Source organism: Drosophila hydei, unplaced genomic scaffold (assembly GCF_003285905.1).
Source record: "Drosophila hydei strain 15085-1641.00,03,60 unplaced genomic scaffold, DhydRS2 tig00000001-arrow-pilon, whole genome shotgun sequence".
NCBI classification, from domain to species: Eukaryota; Metazoa; Arthropoda; class Insecta; order Diptera; family Drosophilidae; genus Drosophila; species Drosophila hydei.
This window is the reverse complement of record NW_022045643.1, coordinates 196,778-221,136: the sequence shown is the minus strand read 5'-3', so window position 1 is coordinate 221,136 and position 24,359 is coordinate 196,778. Positions and strand designations below refer to the sequence as shown.

The 24,359-nt window shown below is 40.8% G+C and overlaps 2 protein-coding genes across 2 annotated transcripts in view; both read right to left on the bottom strand.

Moving 5' to 3' along the window:
• LOC111595150 overlaps positions 1-23,062 on the bottom strand; it is a 37,746-nt gene extending 14,684 nt beyond the window's left edge. Inside the window, exon 1 of the mRNA XM_023308731.2 lies at positions 22,759-23,062. The gene's annotated coding sequence lies outside the window, so the exon portion shown is untranslated. The remainder of the gene's footprint in view (positions 1-22,758) is intronic.
• Positions 1-24,359, bottom strand: part of LOC111595148 (titin) — a 61,318-nt gene that overhangs the window by 20,102 nt on the left and 16,857 nt on the right. Inside the window, exons 14-20 of the mRNA XM_030225450.1 lie at positions 24,212-24,310; positions 24,064-24,144; positions 9,992-21,114; positions 2,348-9,922; positions 1,070-2,248; positions 482-871; positions 101-355 (exon numbers count right to left, since the gene is read on the bottom strand). Coding sequence (XP_030081310.1) covers positions 101-355; positions 482-871; positions 1,070-2,248; positions 2,348-9,922; positions 9,992-21,114; positions 24,064-24,144; positions 24,212-24,310 — 20,702 coding nt within the window. The remainder of the gene's footprint in view (positions 1-100; positions 356-481; positions 872-1,069; positions 2,249-2,347; positions 9,923-9,991; positions 21,115-24,063; positions 24,145-24,211; positions 24,311-24,359) is intronic.

Below are 24,359 nucleotides of genomic sequence, written 5' to 3'. Positions count from 1 at the left end.
TATCTGTGGGTGGCTTTACTACGTCCTTGATCTGTATATCAACAGACTCCCGAGATTCAGTGACAGAAGTAATTTTGCTTGTAGTCATAGATAGAGGTACCAGAGGTGTGGTAGATGAAGGGAACTTATCTTGAGGCTTATTAAACCCTACTTCCTCATCGCTTTCGTCGTCAGAATAGTCCTTTGGAGTTTTCTTAGATACATCCAGAGGACTCTTGGGTTTCTCATCTAATTTAGGATGCGGCTTATCATCTTTTACGTCTGTAAGTGGTTTTGAAATTTCGTCAGATGTTTGGATGCGTTTGTCTGCAATTGGCAGAAGGGGAGTGGTTGACGGAATGGGCTTTTCTTGTGTCTGCACAGATCCAAATTCGTCATCAGTCTCATCGTCTGAATATTCTTTTGGAACTGTCTTTCCTAACTCAGTTGGGGACGTGGGTTTCTCAGTGGATTTGACTGTATCTGTGGGTAGCTTTACTACGTCCTTGATCTGTATATCAACAGTCTCCCGAGATTCACTGACAGAAGTAATTTTGCTTGTAGTCATAGATAGAGGTACCAGAGGTGTGGTAGATGAAAGGAACTTATCTTGAGGCTTACTAAACCCTACTTCCTCATCGCTTTCGTCGTCAGAATAGTCCCTTGGAGTTTTCTTAGATACATCCAGAGGACTCTTGGGTTTCTCATCTAATTTAGGATGCGGCTTATCATCTTTTACGTCTGTAAGTGGTTTTGAAATTTCGTCAGATTTTTGGATGGGTTTGTCTGCAATTGGCAGAAGGGGAGTGGTTGACGGAATGGGCTTTTCTTGTGTCTTCACAGATCCAAATTCGTCATCACTCTCATCGTCGGAATATTCTTTTGGAACTGTCTTTCCTAAATCAGTTGGGGACTTGGGTTTCTCAATGGATTTGACTGTATCTGTGGGTAGCTTTACTACGTCCTTGATCTGTATATCAACAGACTCCCGAGATTCAGTGACAGAAGTAATTTTGCTTGTAGTCATAGATAGAGGTAGCAGAGGTGTGGTAGATGAAGGGAACTTATCTTGAGGCTTATTAAACCCTACTTCCTCATCGCTTTCGTCGTCAGAATGGTCCTTTGGAGTTTTCTTAGACACATCCAGAGGACTCTTGGGTTTCTCATCTAATTTAGGATGCGACTTATCATCTTTTACGTCTGTAAGTGGTTTTGAAATTTCGTCAGGTTTTTGGATGGGTTTTTCTGCAATTGGCAGAAGGGGAGTGGTTGACGGAATGGGCTTTTCTTGTGGCTTCACAGATCCAAATTCGTCATCAGTCTCATCGTCTGAATATTCTTTTGGAACTGTCTTTCCTAAATCAGTTGGGGACTTGGGTTTCTCAATGGATTTGACTGTATCTGTGGGTAGCTTTACTACGTCCTTGATCTGTATATCAACAGACTCCCGAGATTCAGTGACAGAAGTAATTTTGCTTGTAGTCATAGATAGAGGTACCAGAGGTGTGGTAGTAGAAAGGGGCTTATCTTGAGGTTTAGCAAACCCTACTTCCTCATCGCTTTCGTCGTCAGAATAGTCCTTTGGAGTTTTCTTAGATACATCCAGAGGACTCTTGGGTTTCTCATCTAATTTAGGATGCGGCTTATCATCTTTTACGTCTGTAAGTGGTTTTGAAATTTCGTCAGATGTTTGGATGCGTTTGTCTGCAATTGGCAGAAGGGGAGTGGTTGACGGAATGGGCTTTTCTTGTGTCTTCACAGATCCAAATTCGTCATCAGTCTCATCGTCTGAATATTCTTTTGGAACTGTCTTTCCTAACTCAGTTGGGGACGTGGGTTTCTCAGTGGATTTGACTGTATCTGTGGGTAGCTTTACTACGTCCTTGATCTGTATATCAACAGTCTCCCGAGATTCACTGACAGAAGTAATTTTGCTTGTAGTCATAGATAGAGGTACCAGAGGTGTGGTAGATGAAAGGAACTTATCTTGAGGCTTACTAAACCCTACTTCCTCATCGCTTTCGTCGTCAGAATAGTCCCTTGGAGTTTTCTTAGATACATCCAGAGGACTCTTGGGTTTCTCATCTAATTTAGGATGCGGCTTATCATCTTTTACGTCTGTAAGTGGTTTTGAAATTTCGTCAGATATTTGGATGGGTTTGTCTGCAATTGGCAGAAGGGGAGTGGTTGACGGAATGGGCTTTTCTTGTGTCTTCACAGATCCAAATTCGTCATCACTCTCATCGTCGGAATATTCTTTTGGAACTGTCTTTCCTAAATCAGTTGGGGACTTGGGTTTCTCAATGGATTTGACTGTATCTGTGGGTAGCTTTACTACGTCCTTGATCTGTATATCAACAGACTCCCGAGACTCAGTGACAGAAGTAATTTTGCTTGTAGTCATAGATAGAGGTACCAGAGGTGTGGTAGTAGAAAGGGGCTTATCTTGAGGTTTAGCAAACCCTACTTCCTCATCGCTTTCGTCGTCAGAATAGTCCTTTGGAGTTTTCTTAGATACATCCAGAGGACTCTTGGGTTTCTCATCTAATTTAGGATGCGGCTTATCATCTTTTACGTCTGTAAGTGGTTTTGGAATTTCGTCAGATTTTTGGATGGGTTTGTCTGAAATTGGCAGAAGGGGAGTGGTTGACGGAATGGGCTTGTCTTGTAGCTTCACAGATCCAAATTCGTCATCAGTCTCATCGTCGGAATATTCTTTTGGAACTGTCTTTCCTAAATCAGTTGGGGACTTGGGCTTCTCAATGGATTTGACTGTATCTGTGGGTAGCTTTACTATGTCCTTGATCTGTATATCAACAGACTCCCGAGATTCAGTGACAGAAGTAATTTTGCTTGTAGTCATAGATAGAGGTACCAGAGGTGTGGTAGTAGAAAGGGGCTTATCTTGAGGTTTAGCAAACCCTACTTCCTCATCGCTTTCGTCGTCAGAATAGTCCTTTGGAGTTTTCTTAGATACATCCAGAGGACTCTTGGGTTTCTCATCTAATTTAGGATGCGGCTTATCATCTTTTACGTCTGTAAGTGGTTTTGGAATTTCGTCAGATTTTTGGATGGGTTTGTCTGCAATTGGCAGAAGGGGAGTGGTTGACGGAATGGGCTTGTCTTGTGGCTTCACAGATCCAAATTCGTCATCAGTCTCATCGTCTGAATATTCTTTTGAAACTGTCTTTCCTAAATCAGTTGGGGACTTGGGTTTCTCAGTGGATTTGACTGTATCTGTGGGTAGCTTTACTACGTCCTTGATATGTATATCAACAGACTCCCGAGATTCAGTGACAGAAGTAATTTTGCTTGTAGTCATAGATAGAGGTAGCAGAGGTGTGGTAGATGAAGGGAACTTATCTTGAGGCTTATTAAACCCTACTTCCTCATCGCTTTCGTCGTCAGAATAGTCCCTTGGAGTTTTCTTAGATACATCCAGAGGACTCTTGGGTTTCTCATCTAATTTAGGATGAGGCTTATCATCTTTTACGTCTGTAAGTGGTTTTGGAATTTCGTCAGATTTTTGGATGGGTTTGTCTGCAATTGGCAGAAGGGGAGTGGTTGACGGAATGGGCTTTTCTTGTGGCTTCACAGATCCAAATTCGTCATCAGTCTCATCGTCTGAATATTCTTTTGGAACTGTCTTTCCTAAATCAGTTGGGGACTTGGGTTTCTCAATGGATTTGACTGTATCTGTGGGTAGCTTTACTACGTCCTTGATCTGTATATCAACAGACTCCCGAGATTCAGTGACAGAAGTAATTTTGCTTGTAGTCATAGATAGAGGTACCAGAGGTGTGGTAGTAGAAAGGGGCTTATCTTGAGGTTTAGCAAACCCTACTTCCTCATCGCTTTCGTCGTCAGAATAGTCCTTTGGAGTTTTCTTAGATACATCCAGAGGACTCTTGGGTTTCTCATCTAATTTCTCATCTTTTACGTCTGTAAGTGGTTTTGGAATTTCGTCAGATTTTTGGATGGGTTTGTCTGCAATTGGCAGAAGGGGAGTGGTTGACGGAATGGGCTTTTCTTGTGGCTTCACAGATCCAAATTCGTCATCAGTCTCATCGTCTGAATATTCTTTTGGAACTGTCTTTCCTAAATCAGTTGGGGACTTGGGTTTCTCAATGGATTTGACTGTATCTGTGGGTAGCTTTACTACGTCCTTGATCTGTATATCAACAGACTCCCGAGATTCAGTGACAGAAGTAATTTTGCTTGTAGTCATAGATAGAGGTACCAGAGGTGTGGTAGTAGAAAGGGGCTTATCTTGAGGTTTAGCAAACCCTACTTCCTCATTGCTTTCGTCGTCAGAATAGTCCTTTGGAGTTTTCTTAGATACATCCAGAGGACTCTTGGGTTTCTCATCTAATTTAGGATGCGGCTTATCATCTTTTACGTCTGTAAGTGGTTTTGGAATTTCGTCAGCTTTTTGGATGGGTTTGTCTGCAATTGGCAGAAGGGGAGTGGTTGACGGAATGGGCTTGTCTTGTGGCTTCACAGATCCAAATTCGTCATCAGTCTCATCGTCTGAATATTCTTTTGGAACTGTCTTTCCTAACTCAGTTGGGGACTTGGGTTTCTCAATGGATTTGGGAGTGGTTGACGGAATGTGCTTTTCTTGTGGCTTCACAGATCCAAATTCGTCATCAGTCTCATCGTCTGAATATTCTTTTGGAACTGTCTTTCCTAAATCAGTTGGGGACTTGGGTTTCTCAATGGATTTGACTGTATCTGTGGGTAGCTTTACTACGTCCTTGATCTGTATATCAACAGACTCCCGAGATTCAGTGACAGAAGTAATTTTGCTTGTAGTCATAGATAGAGGTACCAGAGGTGTGGTAGTAGAAAGGGGCTTATCTTGAGGTTTAGCAAACCCTACTTCCTCATCGCTTTCGTCGTCAGAATAGTCCTTTGGAGTTTTCTTAGATACATCCAGAGGACTCTTGGGTTTCTCATCTAATTTAGGATGCGACTTATCATCTTTTACGTCTGTAAGTGGTTTTGGAATTTCGTCAGATTTTTGGATGGGTTTGTCTGAAATTGGCAGAAGGGGAGTGGTTGACGGGATGGGCTTTTCTTGTGGCTTCACAGTTCCAAATTCGTCGTCACTCTCATCGTCGGAATATTTTTTTGGAACTGTCTTTCCTAAATCAGTTGGGGACTTGGGTTTCTCAATGGATTTGACTGTATCTGTGTGTAGCTTTACTGCGTCCTTGATCTGTATATCAACAGACTCCCGAGATTCAGTTACAGAAGTAATTTTGCTTGTAGTCATAGATAGAGGTACCAGAGGTGTGGTAGATGAAGGGAACTTATCTTGAGGCTTATTAAACCCTACTTCCTCATCGCTTTCGTCGTCAGAATAGTCCTTTGGAGTTTTCTTAGATACATCCAGAGGACTCTTGGGTTTCTCATCTAATTTAGGATGCGACTTATCATCTTTTACGTCTGTAAGTGGTTTTGGAACTTCGTCAGATTTTTGGATGGCTTTGTCTGCAATTGGCAGAAGGGAAGTGGTTGACGGAATGGGCTTTTCTTGTGGCTTCACAGATCCAAATTCGTCATCAGTCTCATCGTCTGAATATTCTTTTGGAACTGTCTTTCCTAACTCAGTTGGGGACTTGGGTTTCTCAGTGGATTTAACTGTATCTGTGGGTGGCTTTACTACGTCCTTGATCTGTATATCAACAGACTCCCGAGATTCAGTGACAGAAGTAATTTTGCTTGTAGTCATAGATAGAGGTACCAGAGGTGTGGTAGTAGAAAGGGGCTTATCTTGAGGTTTAGCAAACCCTACTTCCTCATCGCTTTCGTCGTCAGAATAGTCCTTTGGAGTTTTCTTAGATACATCCAGAGGACTCTTGGGTTTCTCATCTAATTTAGGATGCGACTTATCATCTTTTACGTCTGTAAGTGGTTTTGGAACTTCGTCAGATTTTTGGATGGCTTTGTCTGCAATTGGCAGAAGGGGAGTGGTTGACGGAATGGGCTTTTCTTGTGGCTTCACAGATCCAAATTCGTCATCAGTCTCATCGTCTGAATATTCTTTTGGAACTGTCTTTCCTAACTCAGTTGGGGACTTGGGTTTCTCAGTGGATTTAACTGTATCTGTGGGTGGCTTTACTACGTCCTTGATCTGTATATCAACAGACTCCCGAGATTCAGTGACAGAAGTAATTTTGCTTGTAGTCATAGATAGAGGTACCAGAGGTGTGGTAGTAGAAAGGGGCTTATCTTGAGGTTTAGCAAACCCTACTTCCTCATTGCTTTCGTCGTCAGAATAGTCCTTTGGAGTTTTCTTAGATACATCCAGAGGACTCTTGGGTTTCTCATCTAATTTAGGATGCGGCTTATCATCTTTTACGTCTGTAAGTGGTTTTGGAATTTCGTCAGCTTTTTGGATGGGTTTGTCTGCAATTGGCAGAAGGGGAGTGGTTGACGGAATGGGCTTGTCTTGTGGCTTCACAGATCCAAATTCGTCATCAGTCTCATCGTCTGAATATTCTTTTGGAACTGTCTTTCCTAACTCAGTTGGGGACTTGGGTTTCTCAATGGATTTGGGAGTGGTTGACGGAATGTGCTTTTCTTGTGGCTTCACAGATCCAAATTCGTCATCAGTCTCATCGTCTGAATATTCTTTTGGAACTGTCTTTCCTAAATCAGTTGGGGACTTGGGTTTCTCAATGGATTTGACTGTATCTGTGGGTAGCTTTACTACGTCCTTGATCTGTATATCAACAGACTCCCGAGATTCAGTGACAGAAGTAATTTTGCTTGTAGTCATAGATAGAGGTACCAGAGGTGTGGTAGTAGAAAGGGGCTTATCTTGAGGTTTAGCAAACCCTACTTCCTCATCGCTTTCGTCGTCAGAATAGTCCTTTGGAGTTTTCTTAGATACATCCAGAGGACTCTTGGGTTTCTCATCTAATTTAGGATGCGACTTATCATCTTTTACGTCTGTAAGTGGTTTTGGAATTTCGTCAGATTTTTGGATGGGTTTGTCTGAAATTGGCAGAAGGGGAGTGGTTGACGGGATGGGCTTTTCTTGTGGCTTCACAGTTCCAAATTCGTCGTCACTCTCATCGTCGGAATATTTTTTTGGAACTGTCTTTCCTAAATCAGTTGGGGACTTGGGTTTCTCAATGGATTTGACTGTATCTGTGTGTAGCTTTACTGCGTCCTTGATCTGTAAATCAACAGACTCCCGAGATTCAGTTACAGAAGTAATTTTGCTTGTAGTCATAGATAGAGGTACCAGAGGTGTGGTAGATGAAGGGAACTTATCTTGAGGCTTATTAAACCCTACTTCCTCATCGCTTTCGTCGTCAGAATAGTCCTTTGGAGTTTTCTTAGATACATCCAGAGGACTCTTGGGTTTCTCATCTAATTTAGGATGCGACTTATCATCTTTTACGTCTGTAAGTGGTTTTGGAACTTCGTCAGATTTTTGGATGGCTTTGTCTGCAATTGGCAGAAGGGGAGTGGTTGACGGAATGGGCTTTTCTTGTGGCTTCACAGATCCAAATTCGTCATCACTCTCATCGTCGGAATATTCTTTTGGAACTGTCTTTCCTAAATCAGTTGGGGACTTGGGTTTCTCAATGGATTTGACTGTATCTGTGGGTGGCTTTACTACGTCCTTGATCTGTATATCAACAGACTCCCGAGATTCAGTGACAGAAGTAATTTTGCTTGTAGTCATAGATAGAGGTACCAGAGGTGTGGTAGTTGAGAGGGGCTTATCTTGAGGTTTAGCAAACCCTACTTCCTCATCGCTTTCGTCGTCAGAATAGTCCTTTGGAGTTTTCTTAGATACATCCAGAGGACTCTTGGGTTTCTCATCTAATTTAGGATGCGACTTATCATCTTTTACGTCTGTAAGTGGTTTTGGAACTTCGTCAGATTTTTGGATGGCTTTGTCTGCAATTGGCAGAAGGGGAGTGGTTGACGGAATGGGCTTTTCTTGTGGCTTCACAGATCCAAATTCGTCATCACTCTCATCGTCGGAATATTCTTTTGGAACTGTCTTTCCTAACTCAGTTGGGGACGTGGGTTTCTCAGTGGATTTGACTGTATCTGTGGGTAGCTTTACTACGTCCTTGATCTGTATATCAACAGACTCCCGAGATTCAGTGCCAGAAGTAATTTTGCTTGTCGTCATAGATAGAGGTACCAGAGGTGTGGTAGATGAAGGGAACTTATCTTGAGGCTTATTAAACCCAACTTCCTCATCGCTTTCGTCGTCAGAATAGTCCTTTGGAGTTTTCTTAGATACATCCAGAGAACTCTTGGGTTTCTCATCTAATTTAGGATGCGGCTTATCATCTTTTACGTCTGTAAGTGGTTTTGGAATTTCGTCAGATTTTTGGATGGGTTTGTCTGCAATTGGCAGAAGGGGAGTGGTTGACGGAATGGGCTTGTCTTGTGGCTTCACAGATCCAAATTCGTCATCAGTCTCATCGTCTGAATATTCTTTTGGAACTGTCTTACCTAAATCAGTTGGGGACTTGGGTTTCTCAATGGATTTGACTGTATCTGTGGGTGGCTTTACTACATGTTGGATCTGTATATCAACAGACTCCCGAGATTCAGTGCCAGAAGTAATTTTGCTTGTAGTCATAGATAGAGGTACCAGAGGTGTGGTAGATGAAGGGAACTTATCTTGAGGCTTATTAAACCCTACTTCCTCATCGCTTTCGTCGTCAGAATAGTCCTTTGGAGTTTTCTTAGATACATCCAGAGGACTTTTGGGTTTCTCATCTAATTTAGGATGCGACGTATCATCTTTTACGTCTGTAAGTGGTTTTGAAATTTCGTCAGATTTTTGGATGGGTTTGTCTGAAATTGGCAGAAGGGGAGTGATTGACGGAATGGGCTTTTCTTGTGGCTTCACAGATCCAAATTCGTCATCACTCTCATCGTCGGAATATTCTTTTGGAACTGTCTTTCCTAAATCAGTTGGGGACTTGGGTTTCTCAGTGGATTTGACTTTATCTGTGGGTAGCTTTACTACGTCCTTGATCTGTATATCAACAGACTCCCGAGATTCAGTAACAGAAGTAATTTTGCTTGTAGTCATAGATAGAGGTACCAGAGGTGTGGTAGTAGAAAGGGGCTTATCTTGAGGTTTATCAAACCCTACTTCCTCATCGCTTTCGTCGTCAGAATAATCCTTTGGAGTTTTCTTAGATACATCCAGAGGACTCTTGGGTTTCTCATCTAATTTAGGATGCGGCTTATCATCTTTTACGTCTGTAAGTGGTTTTGGAATTTCGTCAGATTTTTGAATGGGTTTGTCTGCAATTGGCAGAAGGGGAGTGGTTGACGGAATGGGCTTTTCTTGTGGCTTCACAGATCCAAATTCGTCATCAGTCTCATCGTCTGAATATTCTTTTGGAACTGTCTTTCCTAACTCAGTTGGGGACTTGGGTTTCTCAATGGATTTGACTGTATCTGTGGGTAGCTTTACTACGTCCTTGATCTGTATATCAACAGACTCCCGAGATTCAGTGACAGAAGTAATTTTGCTTGTAGTCATAGATAGAGGTACCAGAGGTGTGGTAGATGAAGGGAACTTATCTTGAGGCTTATTAAACCCTACTTCCTCATCGCTTTCGTCGTCAGAATAGTCCTTTGGAGTTTTCTTAGATACATCCAGAGGACTTTTGGGTTTCTCATCTAATTTAGGATGCGACGTATCATCTTTTACGTCTGTAAGTGGTTTTGAAATTTCGTCAGATTTTTGGATGGGTTTGTCTGAAATTGGCAGAAGGGGAGTGATTGACGGAATGGGCTTTTCTTGTGGCTTCACAGATCCAAATTCGTCGTCACTCTCATCGTCGGAATATTCTTTTGGAACTGTCTTTCCTAAATCAGTTGGGGACTTGGGTTTCTCAGTGGATTTGACTTTATCTGTGGGTAGCTTTACTACGTCCTTGATCTGTATATCAACAGACTCCCGAGATTCAGTGACAGAAGTAATTTTGCTTGTAGTCATAGATAGAGGTACCAGAGGTGTGGTAGTAGAAAGGGGCTTATGTTGAGGTTTATCAAACCCTACTTCCTCATCGCTTTCGTCGTCAGAATAATCCTTTGGAGTTTTCTTAGATACATCCAGAGGACTCTTGGGTTTCTCATCTAATTTAGGATGCGGCTTATCATCTTTTACGTCTGTAAGTGGTTTTGGAATTTCGTCAGATTTTTGAATGGGTTTGTCTGCAATTGGCAGAAGGGGAGTGGTTGACGGAATGGGCTTTTCTTGTGGCTTCACAGATCCAAATTCGTCATCAGTCTCATCGTCGGAATATTCTTTTGGAACTGTCTTTCCTAAATCAGTTGGGGACTTGGGTTTCTCAATGGATTTGACTGTATCTGTGGGTGGCTTTACTACGTCCTTGATCTGTATATCAACAGACTCCCGAGATTCAGTGACAGAAGTAATTTTGCTTGTAGTCATAGATAGAGGTACCAGAGGTGTGGTAGTAGAAAGGGGCTTATCTTGAGGTTTAGCAAACCCTACTTCCTCATCGCTTTCGTCGTCAGAATAGTCCTTTGGAGTTTTCTTAGATACATCCAGAGGACTCTTGGGTTTCTCATCTAATTTAGGATGCGACGTATCATCTTTTACGTCTGTAAGTGGTTTTGGAATTTCGTCAGATTTTTGGATGGGTTTGTCTGCAATTGGCAGAAGGGGAGTGGTTGACGGAATGGGCTTTTCTTGTGGCTTCACAGATCCAAATTCGTCATCACTCTCATCGTCTGAATATTCTTTTGGAACTGTCTTTCCCAACTCAGTTGGGGACTTGGGTTTCTCAATGGATTTGACTACGTCCTTGATCTGTATATCAACAGACTCCCGAGATTCAGTGACAGAAGTAATTTTGCTTGTAGTCATAGATAGAGGTACCAGAGGTGTGGTAGTAGAAAGGGGCTTATCTTGAGGTTTATCAAACCCTACTTCCTCATCGCTTTCGTCGTCAGAATAATCCTTTGGAGTTTTCTTAGATTCATCCAGAGGACTCTTGGGTTTCTGATCTAATTTAGGATGCGACTTATCATCTTTTACGTCTGTAAGTGGTTTTGGAATTTCGTCAGATTTTTGGATGGGTTTGTCTGCAATTGGCAGAAGGGGAGTGGTTGACGGAATGGGCTTTTCTTGTGGCTTCACAGATCCAAATTCGTCATCACTCTCATCGTCGGAATATTCTTTTGGAACTGTCTTTCCTAAATCAGTTGGGGTCTTGGGTTTCTCAGTGGATTTGACTGTATCTGTGGGTAGCTTTACTACGTCCTTGATCTGTATATCAACAGACTCCCGAGATTCAGTGACAGAAGTAATTTTGCTTGTAGTCATAGATAGAGGTACCAGAGGTGTGGTAGTTGAGAGGGGCTTATCTTGAGGTTTAGCAAACCCTACTTCCTCATCGCTTTCGTCGTCAGAATAGTCCTTTGGAGTTTTCTTAGATACATCCAGAGGACTCTTGGGTTTCTCATCTAATTTCTCATCTTTTACGTCTGTAAGTGGTTTTGGAACTTCGTCAGATTTTTGGATGGGTTTGTCTGCAATTGGCAGAAGGGGAGTGGTTGACGGAATGGGCTTTTCTTGTGGCTTCACAGATCCAAATTCTTTTGGAACTGTCTTTCCTAACTCAGTTGGGGACTTGGGTTTCTCAATGGATATGACTGTATCTGTGGTTGGCTTTACTACGTCCTTGATCTGTATATCAACAGACTCCCGAGATTCAGTGACAGAAGTAATTTTGCTTGTAGTCATAGATAGAGGTACCAGAGGTGTGGTAGTAGAAAGGGGCTTATCTTGAGGTTTAGCAAACCCTACTTCCTCATCGCTTTCGTCGTCAGAATAGTCCTTTGGAGTTTTCTTAGATACATCCAGAGGATTCTTGGGTTTCTCATCTAATTTAGGATGCGGCTTATCATCTTTTACGTCTGTAAGTGCTTTTGGAATTTCGTCAGATTTTTGGATGGGTTTGTCTGCAATTGGCAGAAGGGGAGTGGTTGACGGAATGGGCTTTTCTTGTGGCTTCACAGATCCAAATTCGTCATCACTTTCATCGTCTGAATATTCTTTTGGAACTGTCTTTCCCAACTCAGTTGGGGACTTGGGTTTCTCAATGGATTTGACTACGTCCTTGATCTGTATATCAACAGACTCCCGAGATTCAGTGACAGAAGTAATTTTGCTTGTAGTCATAGATAGAGGTACCAGAGGTGTGGTAGTAGAAAGGGGCTTATCTTGAGGTTTATCAAACCCTACTTCCTCATCGCTTTCGTCGTCAGAATAATCCTTTGGAGTTTTCTTAGATTCATCCAGAGGACTCTTGGGTTTCTCATCTAATTTAGGATGCGGCTTATCATCTTTTACGTCTGTAAGTGGTTTTGGAATTTCGTCAGATTTTTGGATGGGTTTGTCTGCAATTGGCAGAAGGGGAGTGGTTGACGGAATGGGCTTTTCTTGTGGCTTCACAGATCCAAATTCGTCATCACTCTCATCGTCGGAATATTCTTTTGGAACTGTCTTTCCTAAATCAGTTGGGGACTTGGGTTTCTCAATGGATTTGACTACGTCCTTGATCTGTATATCAACAGACTCCCGAGATTCAGTGACAGAAGTAATTTTGCTTGTAGTCATAGATAGAGGTACCAGAGGTGTGGTAGTAGAAAGGGGCTTATCTTGAGGTTTAGCAAACCCTACTTCCTCATCGCTTTCGTCGTCAGAATAGTCCTTTGGAGTTTTCTTAGCTACATCCAGAGGACTCTTGGGGTTCTCATCTAATTTCTCATCTTCTACGTCTGTAAGTGGTTTTGGAACTTCGTCAGATTTTTGGATGGGTTTGTTTGCAATTGGCAGAAGGGGAGTGGTTGACGGAATGGGCTTTTCTTGTGGCTTCACAGATCCAAATTCGTCATCAGTCTCATCGTCTGAATATTCATTTAGAACTGTCTTTCCTAAATCAGTTGGGGACTTGGGTTTCTCAGTGGATTTGACTGTATCTGTGGGTAGCTTTACTACGTCCTTGATCTGTATATCAACAGACTCCCGAGATTCAGTGACAGAAGTAATTTTGCTTGTAGTCATAGATAGAGGTACCAGAGGTGTGGTAGTAGAAAGGGGCTTATCTTGAGGTTTAGCAAACCCTACTTCCTCATCGCTTTCGTCGTCACAATAGTCCTTTGGAGTTTTCTTAGATACATCCAGAGGACTCTTGGGTTTCTCATCTAATTTAGGATGCGACTTATCATCTTTTACGTCTGTAAGTGGTTTTGGAATTTCGTCAGATTTTTGGATGGGTTTGTCTGCAATTGGCAGAAGGGGAGTGGTTGACGGAATGGGCTTTTCTTGTGGCTTCACAGATCCAAATTCGTCATCAGTCTCATCGTCTGAATATTCATTTAGAACTGTCTTTCCTAAATCAGTTGGGGACTTGGGTTTCTCAGTCGATTTGACTGTATCTGTGGGTAGCTTTACTACGTCCTTGATCTGTATATCAACAGACTCCCGAGATTCAGTGACAGAAGTAATTTTGCTTGTAGTCATAGATAGAGGTACCAGAGGTGTGGTAGTTGAGAGGGGCTTATCTTGAGGTTTAGCAAACCCTACTTCCTCATCACTTTCGTCGTCAGAATAGTCCTTTGGAGTTTTCTTAGATACATCCAGAGGACTCTTGGGTTTCTCATCTAATTTCTCATCTTTTAAGTCTGTAAGTGGTTTTGGAACTTCGTCAGATTTTTGGATGGGTTTGTCTGCAATTGGCAGAAGGGGAGTGGTTGACGGAATGGGCTTTTCTTGTGCCTTCACAGATCCAAATTCTTTTGGAACTGTCTTTCCTAACTCAGTTGGGGACTTGGGTTTCTCAATGGATATGACTGTATCTGTGGTTGGCTTTACTACGTCCTTGATCTGTATATCAACAGACTCCCGAGATTCAGTGACAGAAGTAATTTTGCTTGTAGTCATAGATAGAGGTACCAGAGGTGTGGTAGTTGAGAGGGGCTTATCTTGAGGTTTAGCAAACCCTACTTCCTCATCGCTTTCGTCGTCAGAATAGTCCTTTGGAGTTTTCTTAGATACATCCAGAGGACTCTTGGGTTTCTCATCTAATTTAGGATGCGGCTTATCATCTTTTACGTCTGTATGTGGTTTTGGAATTTCGTCAGATTTTTGGATGGGTTTGTCTGCAATTGGCAGAAGGGGAGTGGTTGACGGAATGGGCTTTTCTTGTGGCTTCACAGATCCAAATTCGTCATCAGTCTCATCGTCTGAATATTCATTTAGAACTGTCTTTCCTAAATCAGTTGGGGACTTGGGTTTCTCAGTGGATTTGACTGTATCTGTGGGTAGCTTTACTACGTCCTTGATCTGTATATCAACAGACTCCCGAGATTCAGTGACAGAAGTAATTTTGCTTGTAGTCATAGATAGAGGTACCAGAGGTGTGGTAGTAGAAAGGGGCTTATCTTGAGGTTTAGCAAACCCTACTTCCTCATCGCTTTCGTCGTCAGAATAGTCCTTTGGAGTTTTCTTAGCTACATCCAGAGGACTCTTGGGGTTCTCATCTAATTTCTCATCTTCTACGTCTGTAAGTGGTTTTGGAACTTCGTCAGATTTTTGGATGGGTTTGTTTGCAATTGGCAGAAGGGGAGTGGTTGACGGAATGGGCTTTTCTTGTGGCTTCACAGATCCAAATTCGTCATCACTCTCATCGTCGGAATATTCTTTTGGAACTGTCTTTCCTAAATCAGTTGGGGACTTGGGTTTCTCAGTGGATTTGACTGTATCTGTGGGTAGCTTTACTACGTCCTTGATCTGTATATCAACAGACTCCCGAGATTCAGTGACAGAAGTAATTTTGCTTGTAGTCATAGATAGAGGTACCAGAGGTGTGGTAGTTGAGAGGGGCTTATCTTGAGGTTTAGCAAACCCTACTTCCTCATCGCTTTCGTCGTCAGAATAGTCCTTTGGAGTTTTCTTAGATACATCCAGAGGACTCTTGGGTTTCTCATCTAATTTCTCATCTTTTACGTCTGTAAGTGGTTTTGGAATTTCGTCAGATTTTTGGATGGGTTTGTCTGCAATTGGCAGAAGGGGAGTGGTTGACGGAATGGGCTTTTCTTGTGGCTTCACAGATCCAAATTCGTCATCACTCTCATCGTCGGAATATTCTTTTGGAACTGTCTTTCCTAAATCAGTTGGGGACTTGGGTTTCTCAGTGGATTTGACTGTATCTGTGGGTAGCTTTACTACGTCCTTGATCTGTATATCAACAGACTCCCGAGATTCAGTGACAGAAGTAATTTTGCTTGTAGTCATAGATAGAGGTACCAGAGGTGTGGTAGTTGAGAGGGGCTTATCTTGAGGTTTAGCAAACCCAACTTCCTCATCGCTTTCGTCGTCAGAATAGTCCTTTGGAGTTTTCTTAGATACATCCAGAGGACTCTTGGGTTTCTCATCTAATTTCTCATCTTTTACGTCTGTAAGTGGTTTTGGAATTTCGTCAGATTTTTGGATGGGTTTGTCTGCAATTGGCAGAAGGGGAGTGGTTGACGGAATGGGCTTTTCTTGTGGCTTCACAGATCCAAATTCTTTTGGAACTGTCTTTCCCAACTCAGTTGGGGACTTGGGTTTCTCAATGGATATGACTGTATCTGTGGTTGGCTTTACTACGTCCTTGATCTGTATATCAACAGACTCCCGAGATTCAGTGACAGAAGTAATTTTGCTTGTAGTCATAGATAGAGGTACCAGAGGTGTGGTAGTTGAGAGGGGCTTATCTTGAGGTTTAGCAAACCCTACTTCCTCATCGCTTTCGTCGTCAGAATAGTCCTTTGGAGTTTTCTTAGATACATCCAGAGGACTCTTGGGTTTCTCATCTAATTTCTCATCTTTTACGTCTGTAAGTGGTTTTGGAATTTCGTCAGATTTTTGGATGGGTTTGTCTGCAATTGGCAGAAGGGGAGTGGTTGACGGAATGGGCTTTTCTTGTGGCTTCACAGATCCAAATTCGTCATCACTCTCATCGTCGGAATATTCTTTTGGAACTGTCTTTCCTAAATCAGTTGGGGACTTGGGTTTCTCAGTGGATTTGACTGTATCTGTGGGTAGCTTTACTACGTCCTTGATCTGTATATCAACAGACTCCCGAGATTCAGTGACAGAAGTAATTTTGCTTGTAGTCATAGATAGAGGTACCAGAGGTGTGGTAGTTGAGAGGGGCTTATCTTGAGGTTTAGCAAACCCTACTTCCTCATCGCTTTCGTCATCAGAATAGTCCTTTGGAGTTTTCTTAGATACATCCAGAGGACTCTTGGGTATCTCATCTAATTTCTCATCTTTTACGTCTGTAAGTGGTTTTGGAACTTCGTCAGATTTTTGGATGGGTTTGTCTGCAATTGGCAGAAGGGGAGTGGTTGACGGAATGGGCTTTTCTTGTGGCTTCACAGATCCAAATTCTTTTGGAACTGTCTTTCCCAACTCAGTTGGGGACTTGGGTTTCTCAATGGATATGACTGTATCTGTGGTTGGCTTTACTACGTCCTTGATCTGTATATCAACAGACTCCCGAGATTCAGTGACAGAAGTAATTTTGCTTGTAGTCATAGATAGAGGTACCAGAGGTGTGGTAGTTGAGAGGGGCTTATCTTGAGGTTTAGCAAACCCTACTTCCTCATCGCTTTCGTCGTCAGAATAGTCCTTTGGAGTTTTCTTAGATACATCCAGAGGACTCTTGGGTATCTCATCTAATTTCTCATCTTTTACGTCTGTAAGTGGTTTTGGAACTTCGTCAGATTTTTGGATGGGTTTGTCTGCAATTGGCAGAAGGGGAGTGGTTGACGGAATGGGCTTTTCTTGTGGCTTCACAGATCCAAATTCTTTTGGAACTGTCTTTCCCAACTCAGTTGGGGACTTGGGTTTCTCAATGGATATGACTGTATCTGTGGTTGGCTTTACTACGTCCTTGATCTGTATATCAACAGACTCCCGAGATTCAGTGACAGAAGTAATTTTGCTTGTAGTCATAGATAGAGGTACCAGAGGTGTGGTAGTTGAGAGGGGCTTATCTTGAGGTTTAGCAAACCCTACTTCCTCATCGCTTTCGTCGTCAGAATAGTCCTTTGGAGTTTTCTTAGATACATCCAGAGGACTCTTGGGGCTCTCATCTAATTTAGGATGCGACTTATCATCTTTTACGTCTGTAAGTGGTTTTGGAATTTCGTCAGATTTTTGGATGGGTTTGTCTGCAATTGGCAGAAGGGGAGTAATTGACGGAATGGGCTTTTCTTGTGGCTTCACAGATCCAAATTCGTCATCAGTCTCATCGTCTGAATATTCATTTAGAACTGTCTTTCCTAAATCAGTTGGGGACTTGGGTTTCTCAGTCGATTTGACTGTATCTGTGGGTAGCTTTACTACGTCCTTGATCTGTATATCAACAGACTCCCGAGATTCAGTGACAGAAGTAATTTTGCTTGTAGTCATAGATAGAGGTACCAGAGGTGTGGTAGTAGAAAGGGGCTTATCTTGAGGTTTAGCAAACCCTACTTCCTCATCGCTTTCGTCGTCAGAATAGTCCTTTGGAGTTTTCTTAGATACATCCAGAGGACTCTTGGGGCTCTCATCTAATTTAGGATGCGACTTATCATCTTTTACGTCTGTAAGTGGTTTTGGAATTTCGTCAGATTTTTGGGTGGGTTTGTCTGCAATTGGCAGAAGGGGAGTAATTGACGGAATGGGCTTTTCTTGTGGCTTCACAGATCCAAATTCGTCATCAGTCTCATCGTCTGAATATTCATTTAGAACTGTCTTTCCTAAATCAGTTGGGGACTTGGGTTTCTCAGTGGATTTGACTGTATCTGTGGGTAGCTTTACTACGTCCTTGATCTGTATATCAACAGACTCCCGAGATTCAGTGACAGAAGTAATTTTGCTTGTAGTCATAGATAGAGGTACCAGAGGTGTGGTAGTAGAAAGGAGCTTATCTTGAGGTTTAGCAAACCCTACTTCCTCATCGCTTTCGTCGTCAGAATAGTCCTTTAGAGTTTTCTTAGATACATCCAGAGGACTCTTGGGTTTCTCATCTAATTTAGGATGCGACATATCATCTTTTACGTCTGTAAGTGGTTTTGGAATTTCGTCAGATTTTTTGATGGGTTTGTCTGCAATTGGCAGAAGGAGAGTGGTTGACGGAATGGGCTTTTCTTGTGGCTTCACAGATCCAAATTCGTCATCACTCTTATCGTCGGAATATTCTTTTGGAACTGTCTTTCCTAAATCAGTTGGGGACTTGGGTTTCTCAATGGATTTGACTGTATCTGTGGGTGGCTTTACTACATGTTTGATCTGTATATCAACAGACTCCCGAGATTCAGTGACAGAAGTAATTTTGCTTGTAGTCATAGGTAGAGGTACCAGAGGTGTGGTAGATGAAGGGAACTTATCTTGAGGCTTATTAAACCCTACTTCCTCATCGCTTTCGTCGTCAGAATAGTCCTTTGGAGTTTTCTTAGATACATCCAGAGGACTCTTGGGTTTCTCATCTAATTTAGGATGCGACATATCATCTTTTACGTCTGTAAGTGGTTTTGGAATTTCGTCAGATTTTTTGATGGGTTTGTCTGCAATTAGCAGAAGGGGAGTGGTTGACGGAATGGGCTTTTCTTGTGGCTTCACAGATCCAAATTCGTCATCAGTCTCATCGTCTGAATATTCATTTAGAACTGTCTTTCCTAAATCAGTTGGGGACTTGGGTTTCTCAGTCGATTTGACTGTATCTGTGGGTAGCTTTACTACGTCCTTGATCTGTATATCAACAGACTCCCGAGATTCAGTGACAGAAGTAATTTTGCTTGTAGTCATAGGTAGAGGTACCAGAGGTGTGGTAGATGAAGGGAACTTATCTTGAGGCTTATTAAACCCTACTTCCTCATCGCTTTCGTCGTCAGAATAGTCCTTTGGAGTTTTCTTAGATACATCCAGAGGACTTTTGGGTTTCTCATCTAATTTAGGATGCGACGTATCATCTTTTACGGCAGTCAATGGTTTTGCTATATCATCCGATTTTTGAATAGGTTTGTCTGCAATTGACAGCAAAGGACTATCTTGTCGCTTAGATATATATATTGGAGGCTTAGTGGTTTCATTTAATTCTTTCTTTATATTGTGGGTACTTTGAATGATTTTATGATGTTCTGTTTTGTTTTTAGTGATAAATTCGGAAGTTAATATTTCTTCTCGTTCTTTTGAATTTGATGGAAGCTTTCTCTCTTCTTGTTTAGTTATTATTGTTGACTCTAGAATTTTGGATTCGCTTACATAAATAGGTTTTTGAGGACTTTTTTTATTATTGGATAGTGTTTTTATCTTTTTCAGCTGTTCACTATGATTAATCTCTTCATCGCTTTCACTCTCGTGTGCTATATTAAGTGTATCTTGTGGAAAACTTGTTTTAAAATCAATCGCTTTTTGAGCTTGCGTCGCATCGACTGAAGACCTTAATTGTATATCATGGGTTGGAAACTTATCTGAAAATTGGTTTTCTATTTCAGTTTTATCAGTCTGTGATTTCGGTCGGTTCTCATCTAAAATTAGTTTGCTCAGTTTTCTTTCGTATTCAGTTGCAACGCTTATAAATTCTTTTGCGTCTTTAATGTCAGCTTTTGAAATGGAATGCAATTGCTCAACTGTGTGTGCCAGTTTCGGGAAGACTACTTCCTTATTGTGCTTATTTAAATCTATTGGAAATTCTTGTTTATCACATTGCTTAGATAAAATATAATCACTTTCAGGTGCCTGTTTAATACTTCCGGATATATTGTATTTAGTTCTTTCGTCCAAAAGGAACTTAGCAGTAATTGATTTAACATCGTTCGATTGTAAACTATCTTCACTATCAGGTTCCCTTTGGAACTCTTTCGCCATATCGGAAACTTTACGCTTTAAGCATATCTTTTCACAAACTACTTCAAGATTTTCAGTACTGGGGCTTGTTTTATCCATGTGCAACACCGGCGAAGATACCTTCTGTTCAGGAAAACGGATTGTACCCAGGTTTTCTAGAACTAGGTCAGCTTCGCTTAATATCTGATGTTCTATCGTGGATAAATCAGCCTTGCGATCTACCGTTCCACGTTTTCGTGGACTAAATGGTGTAAGTTCTAAGCTCGTTGAGGTATACCTACGTTCAATGTCTTGGACAACTTCCTTCACTTTTGGCAATGTCTCTAATGTGTTTTCCTTACTTACTAAGTCTTTCGGTTCATCAATACTAGCTGTTAAAATGTTGCCAGGTACCTGTTCTACTTGTCTATTTAAATCTACTACCTGCTCATCCAAAGTCTTTTGCGTTTCATTTAAGTCTTCTGCCACCACAAAGGCCTTTCGCTTCTCACAAATCTTTTCGCAAACTTCTTCCTCAATTTGCGCCATACCAATTGCTCCACGCTCCATAGCCTCAACAGGTGAGCGCTTAACAACTTCAGCAGGTGGTTCGCATTTTGTTAACTTATCTAGTGCAAGATCTGCTGCTGTTAGTATCTGTTTCTCTACCTCACAGATGTTCGGCTCTTTATGTTCCTGATCTGTTGCTCGCTTATGTACGGGAAATGGAATAGCCTCAACTTCAGTGCCGCTTATCTTGCTCTCAATGCTCTGGACCACATCTTTAACAACTGGTACCTTCTCGCCTATGTACTTGGGTGGGGCACTCTGTTGTGTGGTACTGGATTCCAAAGATTCCGTACTGCCACAGCTCTCCAAACGCAATATTTTGCGCCTCACATCACCGCAGCCCATTATCTGCTCTAAATATTCCCTATCGCCAGCATCGCGCTGGATATCATCCAGCTCCGCTTGTTTCTTTGGATGACCGATTGGCTTTGCAGTTAAATCTACTTTGGTGCGTTCTACTTGCGTAGTCAGAGTCGTCGTTGTTGTTATTGTTGCTGTTGTGGTCGTTGTCTTCGGAGTTGGACTACTTGCACTCATTTCTGTAAATGAGGTAGTGTCTTGTGAGTATGGTTTCTGTATAGTGGGGGGAGCTGCCATTCTATGTAGCAGCTTATCAGTTTCATCTGAACTTGTAAAGGTTTCGGTTTTTACATTATGAACACTGAAGTGCTCTGTTTGAGGCGTTCCAGGTTGGTTGGCGAAATATTTTTAAGAAGTAGAAACAAGGCAATATTTAGACAGTTAACACCTATTACAAACAAACCAGACTGGTATGGTGGGTTAGTTTATATACACAGTGCAATTGACCGCATGACTACAAGCTTGTACGCCATAAAAAAAACCCAGCAGCAGGCACAAACATGCAATTTGTAGTACGATATAAGTAAATGCGCTCATTACGTTACATATTTAGTTAGTTGATAAAGCAGAACAAAATGTCTCGACAGACAGACAGAATTAGTTGCCAGTCGAGCATTTCTTAGGATGTATACTCTGCCAGAAGAATGTCTAGAGTATGGTCTATATGAAGTCGTGGATTCCTTGCCCATTTGCTGCTCTGGCGTCGTTTTTGAATTCAACTCGATTTGAAATTTTCATTCATTACGTTTGCATATTTTTTCACAAGAATATTTAAGCAATTGTTGTATGTTTTCGATTTTGCATTCATTTTGGAGTTTGGAAACAAACTTAAAAAGACAAAATTAGCAAAGTACTGCAAGAATAATTATACCACGACATCATATGTCACATACAATACGTTGCAGCCTTAGTGTTAATCAGGTGCAAAAGTATAGCAGGTATTTTTCGTTTGTATTTCAATCTAACTTTTACATTTACATATACATCATACATTATACATAGTATGTAGCCAATTAGGATAAGGAAGCGCGTTAGGAGTGCATTAAAGTGTATTTGTTGTAAAAGCCGCAAATGCAAAAACTTAAATAATCTATAAACTAAACATAGTACGATTTATGCATGTTTAAGTAACTGCTACTGTGAGGTATTTTTGATGTTAATTGGTTTATGTTTTAATATTTTAATTGATTTTTTACTAAACATTTAGTTAAGATATTCGTGGTTTTCAGATGACAGAGAAAGAGAGAGAGACATATGCTTTTTCGTTAAGGACTCACAAATATTACGAAAAGCAAACATAACATAATCAAATAAATGAAAAAATGATTGGGAACTTAAAGCCATGGTGGTTTACAGATATCGAACTTGGTACTGAAGTGCTGAATGCGGCATATTGGTTGGGATCGAAATGCGTAATGAGATCACAATGGAATTGGATAGTTTTTTATTTTTTTTTTAATTTTTATATTTTGTTACTCAACTCATTTCTGATCACAACACACATTACGATTGACAAATGAATCTAGAGAAATTTTGAAAATTTCGAATATATCGAAAACTTTAGTGTTTATCTTAATGAAAAAAATCTTATAGTACATTGTTAATATGTTGTATGTACACTAGTTGGCTTAACTTGTTATTGTACTTATTGATTTGTATTTGAAATGTTTAAAACAATTTGAATTGAAATTGAATCAATTATTGTAGCTTGCAGTATTTGACCGTAAAACATAAACTGAATTGCATAAATAATTGCTTAAAAATTGCAAACGTAATTGTCGTTTTATATTCGATCATAAAAAAAAACAATTATGTTATATTATTATTGTTGTTGAATGTATATATATAAAGTATAATAGAGAGAGAGAGAGAGAGACCTATTAGCGATACCCATCATATATGCTTAGAACTTTTCTAATTGCAACTTTTCAAATTTGCTTTTTTTCAGAACTTACCATAAAATTACAATACTTAAAGTTACTTTAGTGTTTGGGTTTTGAGTTTTATAAAGTTTTTAGTGTAGTTTAAACTAGATTTGTTTGGTATTTAAGTTTATTTAAGATGTTATCAATGCATTGAATAAACCACAAACAACAACTCAATGCTACAATGCTCGATTACTACTCGTTAAATTGAAACGCACAAAGAAACACAACACAAATTTGGCCACAATATATTTGAGGGCTTTGGCTTGGCCAGAAGACAGCGCGTCTACAAGAAAATCGGCTACGTATTACCGTCGCGTGTACTTGGGCAAACGCAAATGTGTAACTAAATCTGCGAACAAATGGACGCTCACTGCTTAACTACACCAAAATGAACGAAACAAATTAAATTAAGTATACGCCAGCGCGTACCTGCGCAGTGACATAACACTTGACACCCTCCAAACTACGAGCAGTTATATTATATTATATATAGAAAATAATACATATATGCATACTTCTAACTAGAACTATCTGGGCGAAATAATAAATTGTATTTTATTAACTTTTATGATTTTCATATGTAGCTTAAACAGGAATAGGCAAACTGCTTTGCTCAGTCCCCTGCATATTTACCCAAAGTATGCAATTGTTTCCTATCGATTTGTACTTTAGTGTTGACATTGTCAATTTTGAATGTTAGTCAGCCACATTAGCTGCGGCGCCAGACACTAGCTGAACTATTAGGGATTTTCTCTTGTTTATGTTTTCCTCATTTCCCCGACCTTAGACTTTTGGTAATTGGATTAGCTACAGTACTGCGACGTTACAACGGTATTTCGACGGCATTTTCTTGAAGAGCTTTTGTCACCAGCTGCTGCTGGCCAAACGCCACTCAGTGAGCTTCAATTTGAGATGGTGAATTGCGAATTATGGTTTGTTCAGATACAGACTTTTTTTATTAAGATATACACACTAGCAGCTTGTTGCTTTATGCTTTTATGACTATTTGTTAACAATGAACTATTTTCGTTTCCATTGAATCGTAGTTAGTTTTAATGAATGGTAGTTTGCATACAAAAAGCCTTTGGATTTGAACTCAAAACGAAATGAGTTCAACACACAAAACAAGTGGAAATAATAAATTATAATTTGTACTAATTAAAATTGAAAACAAACACACTACAAAAGGCTCAGAAATCATAGGGAAAACAGAAACAAAAACAGGGGGTGTTACGAGTTCATTTTCTTATACCAAAAAGGCAAACAAAAAACGTTGGTAAGTCAATTTACATAACAAATACTTGAATTGCATAAAGTAGGAGCAGCACTTACCAACTGTGGAAATGGCAGCAACGCGTTCGAAAGTCGACTCTGTGGTCGTGTGCAAAGTGGTCACAGTGTCGGCTAGATAATCTATATAAATAGTCAATAAGCTCATCAATCAGTGCCATCAATTACATGTCAATTTTCTACAATTTACCATGCTCTAGATCGCCCAGTCCGGATTGCTCATTCTGCTTCTCGGTTTTGGCATCACTCGGTGTTGGTGGCGGAGTTTGGGAGTGTGGTATGTCGCTCGCTAAAAGTACAGGGTACTTAGTTATACAGTTCAGTTGATATATATGTTG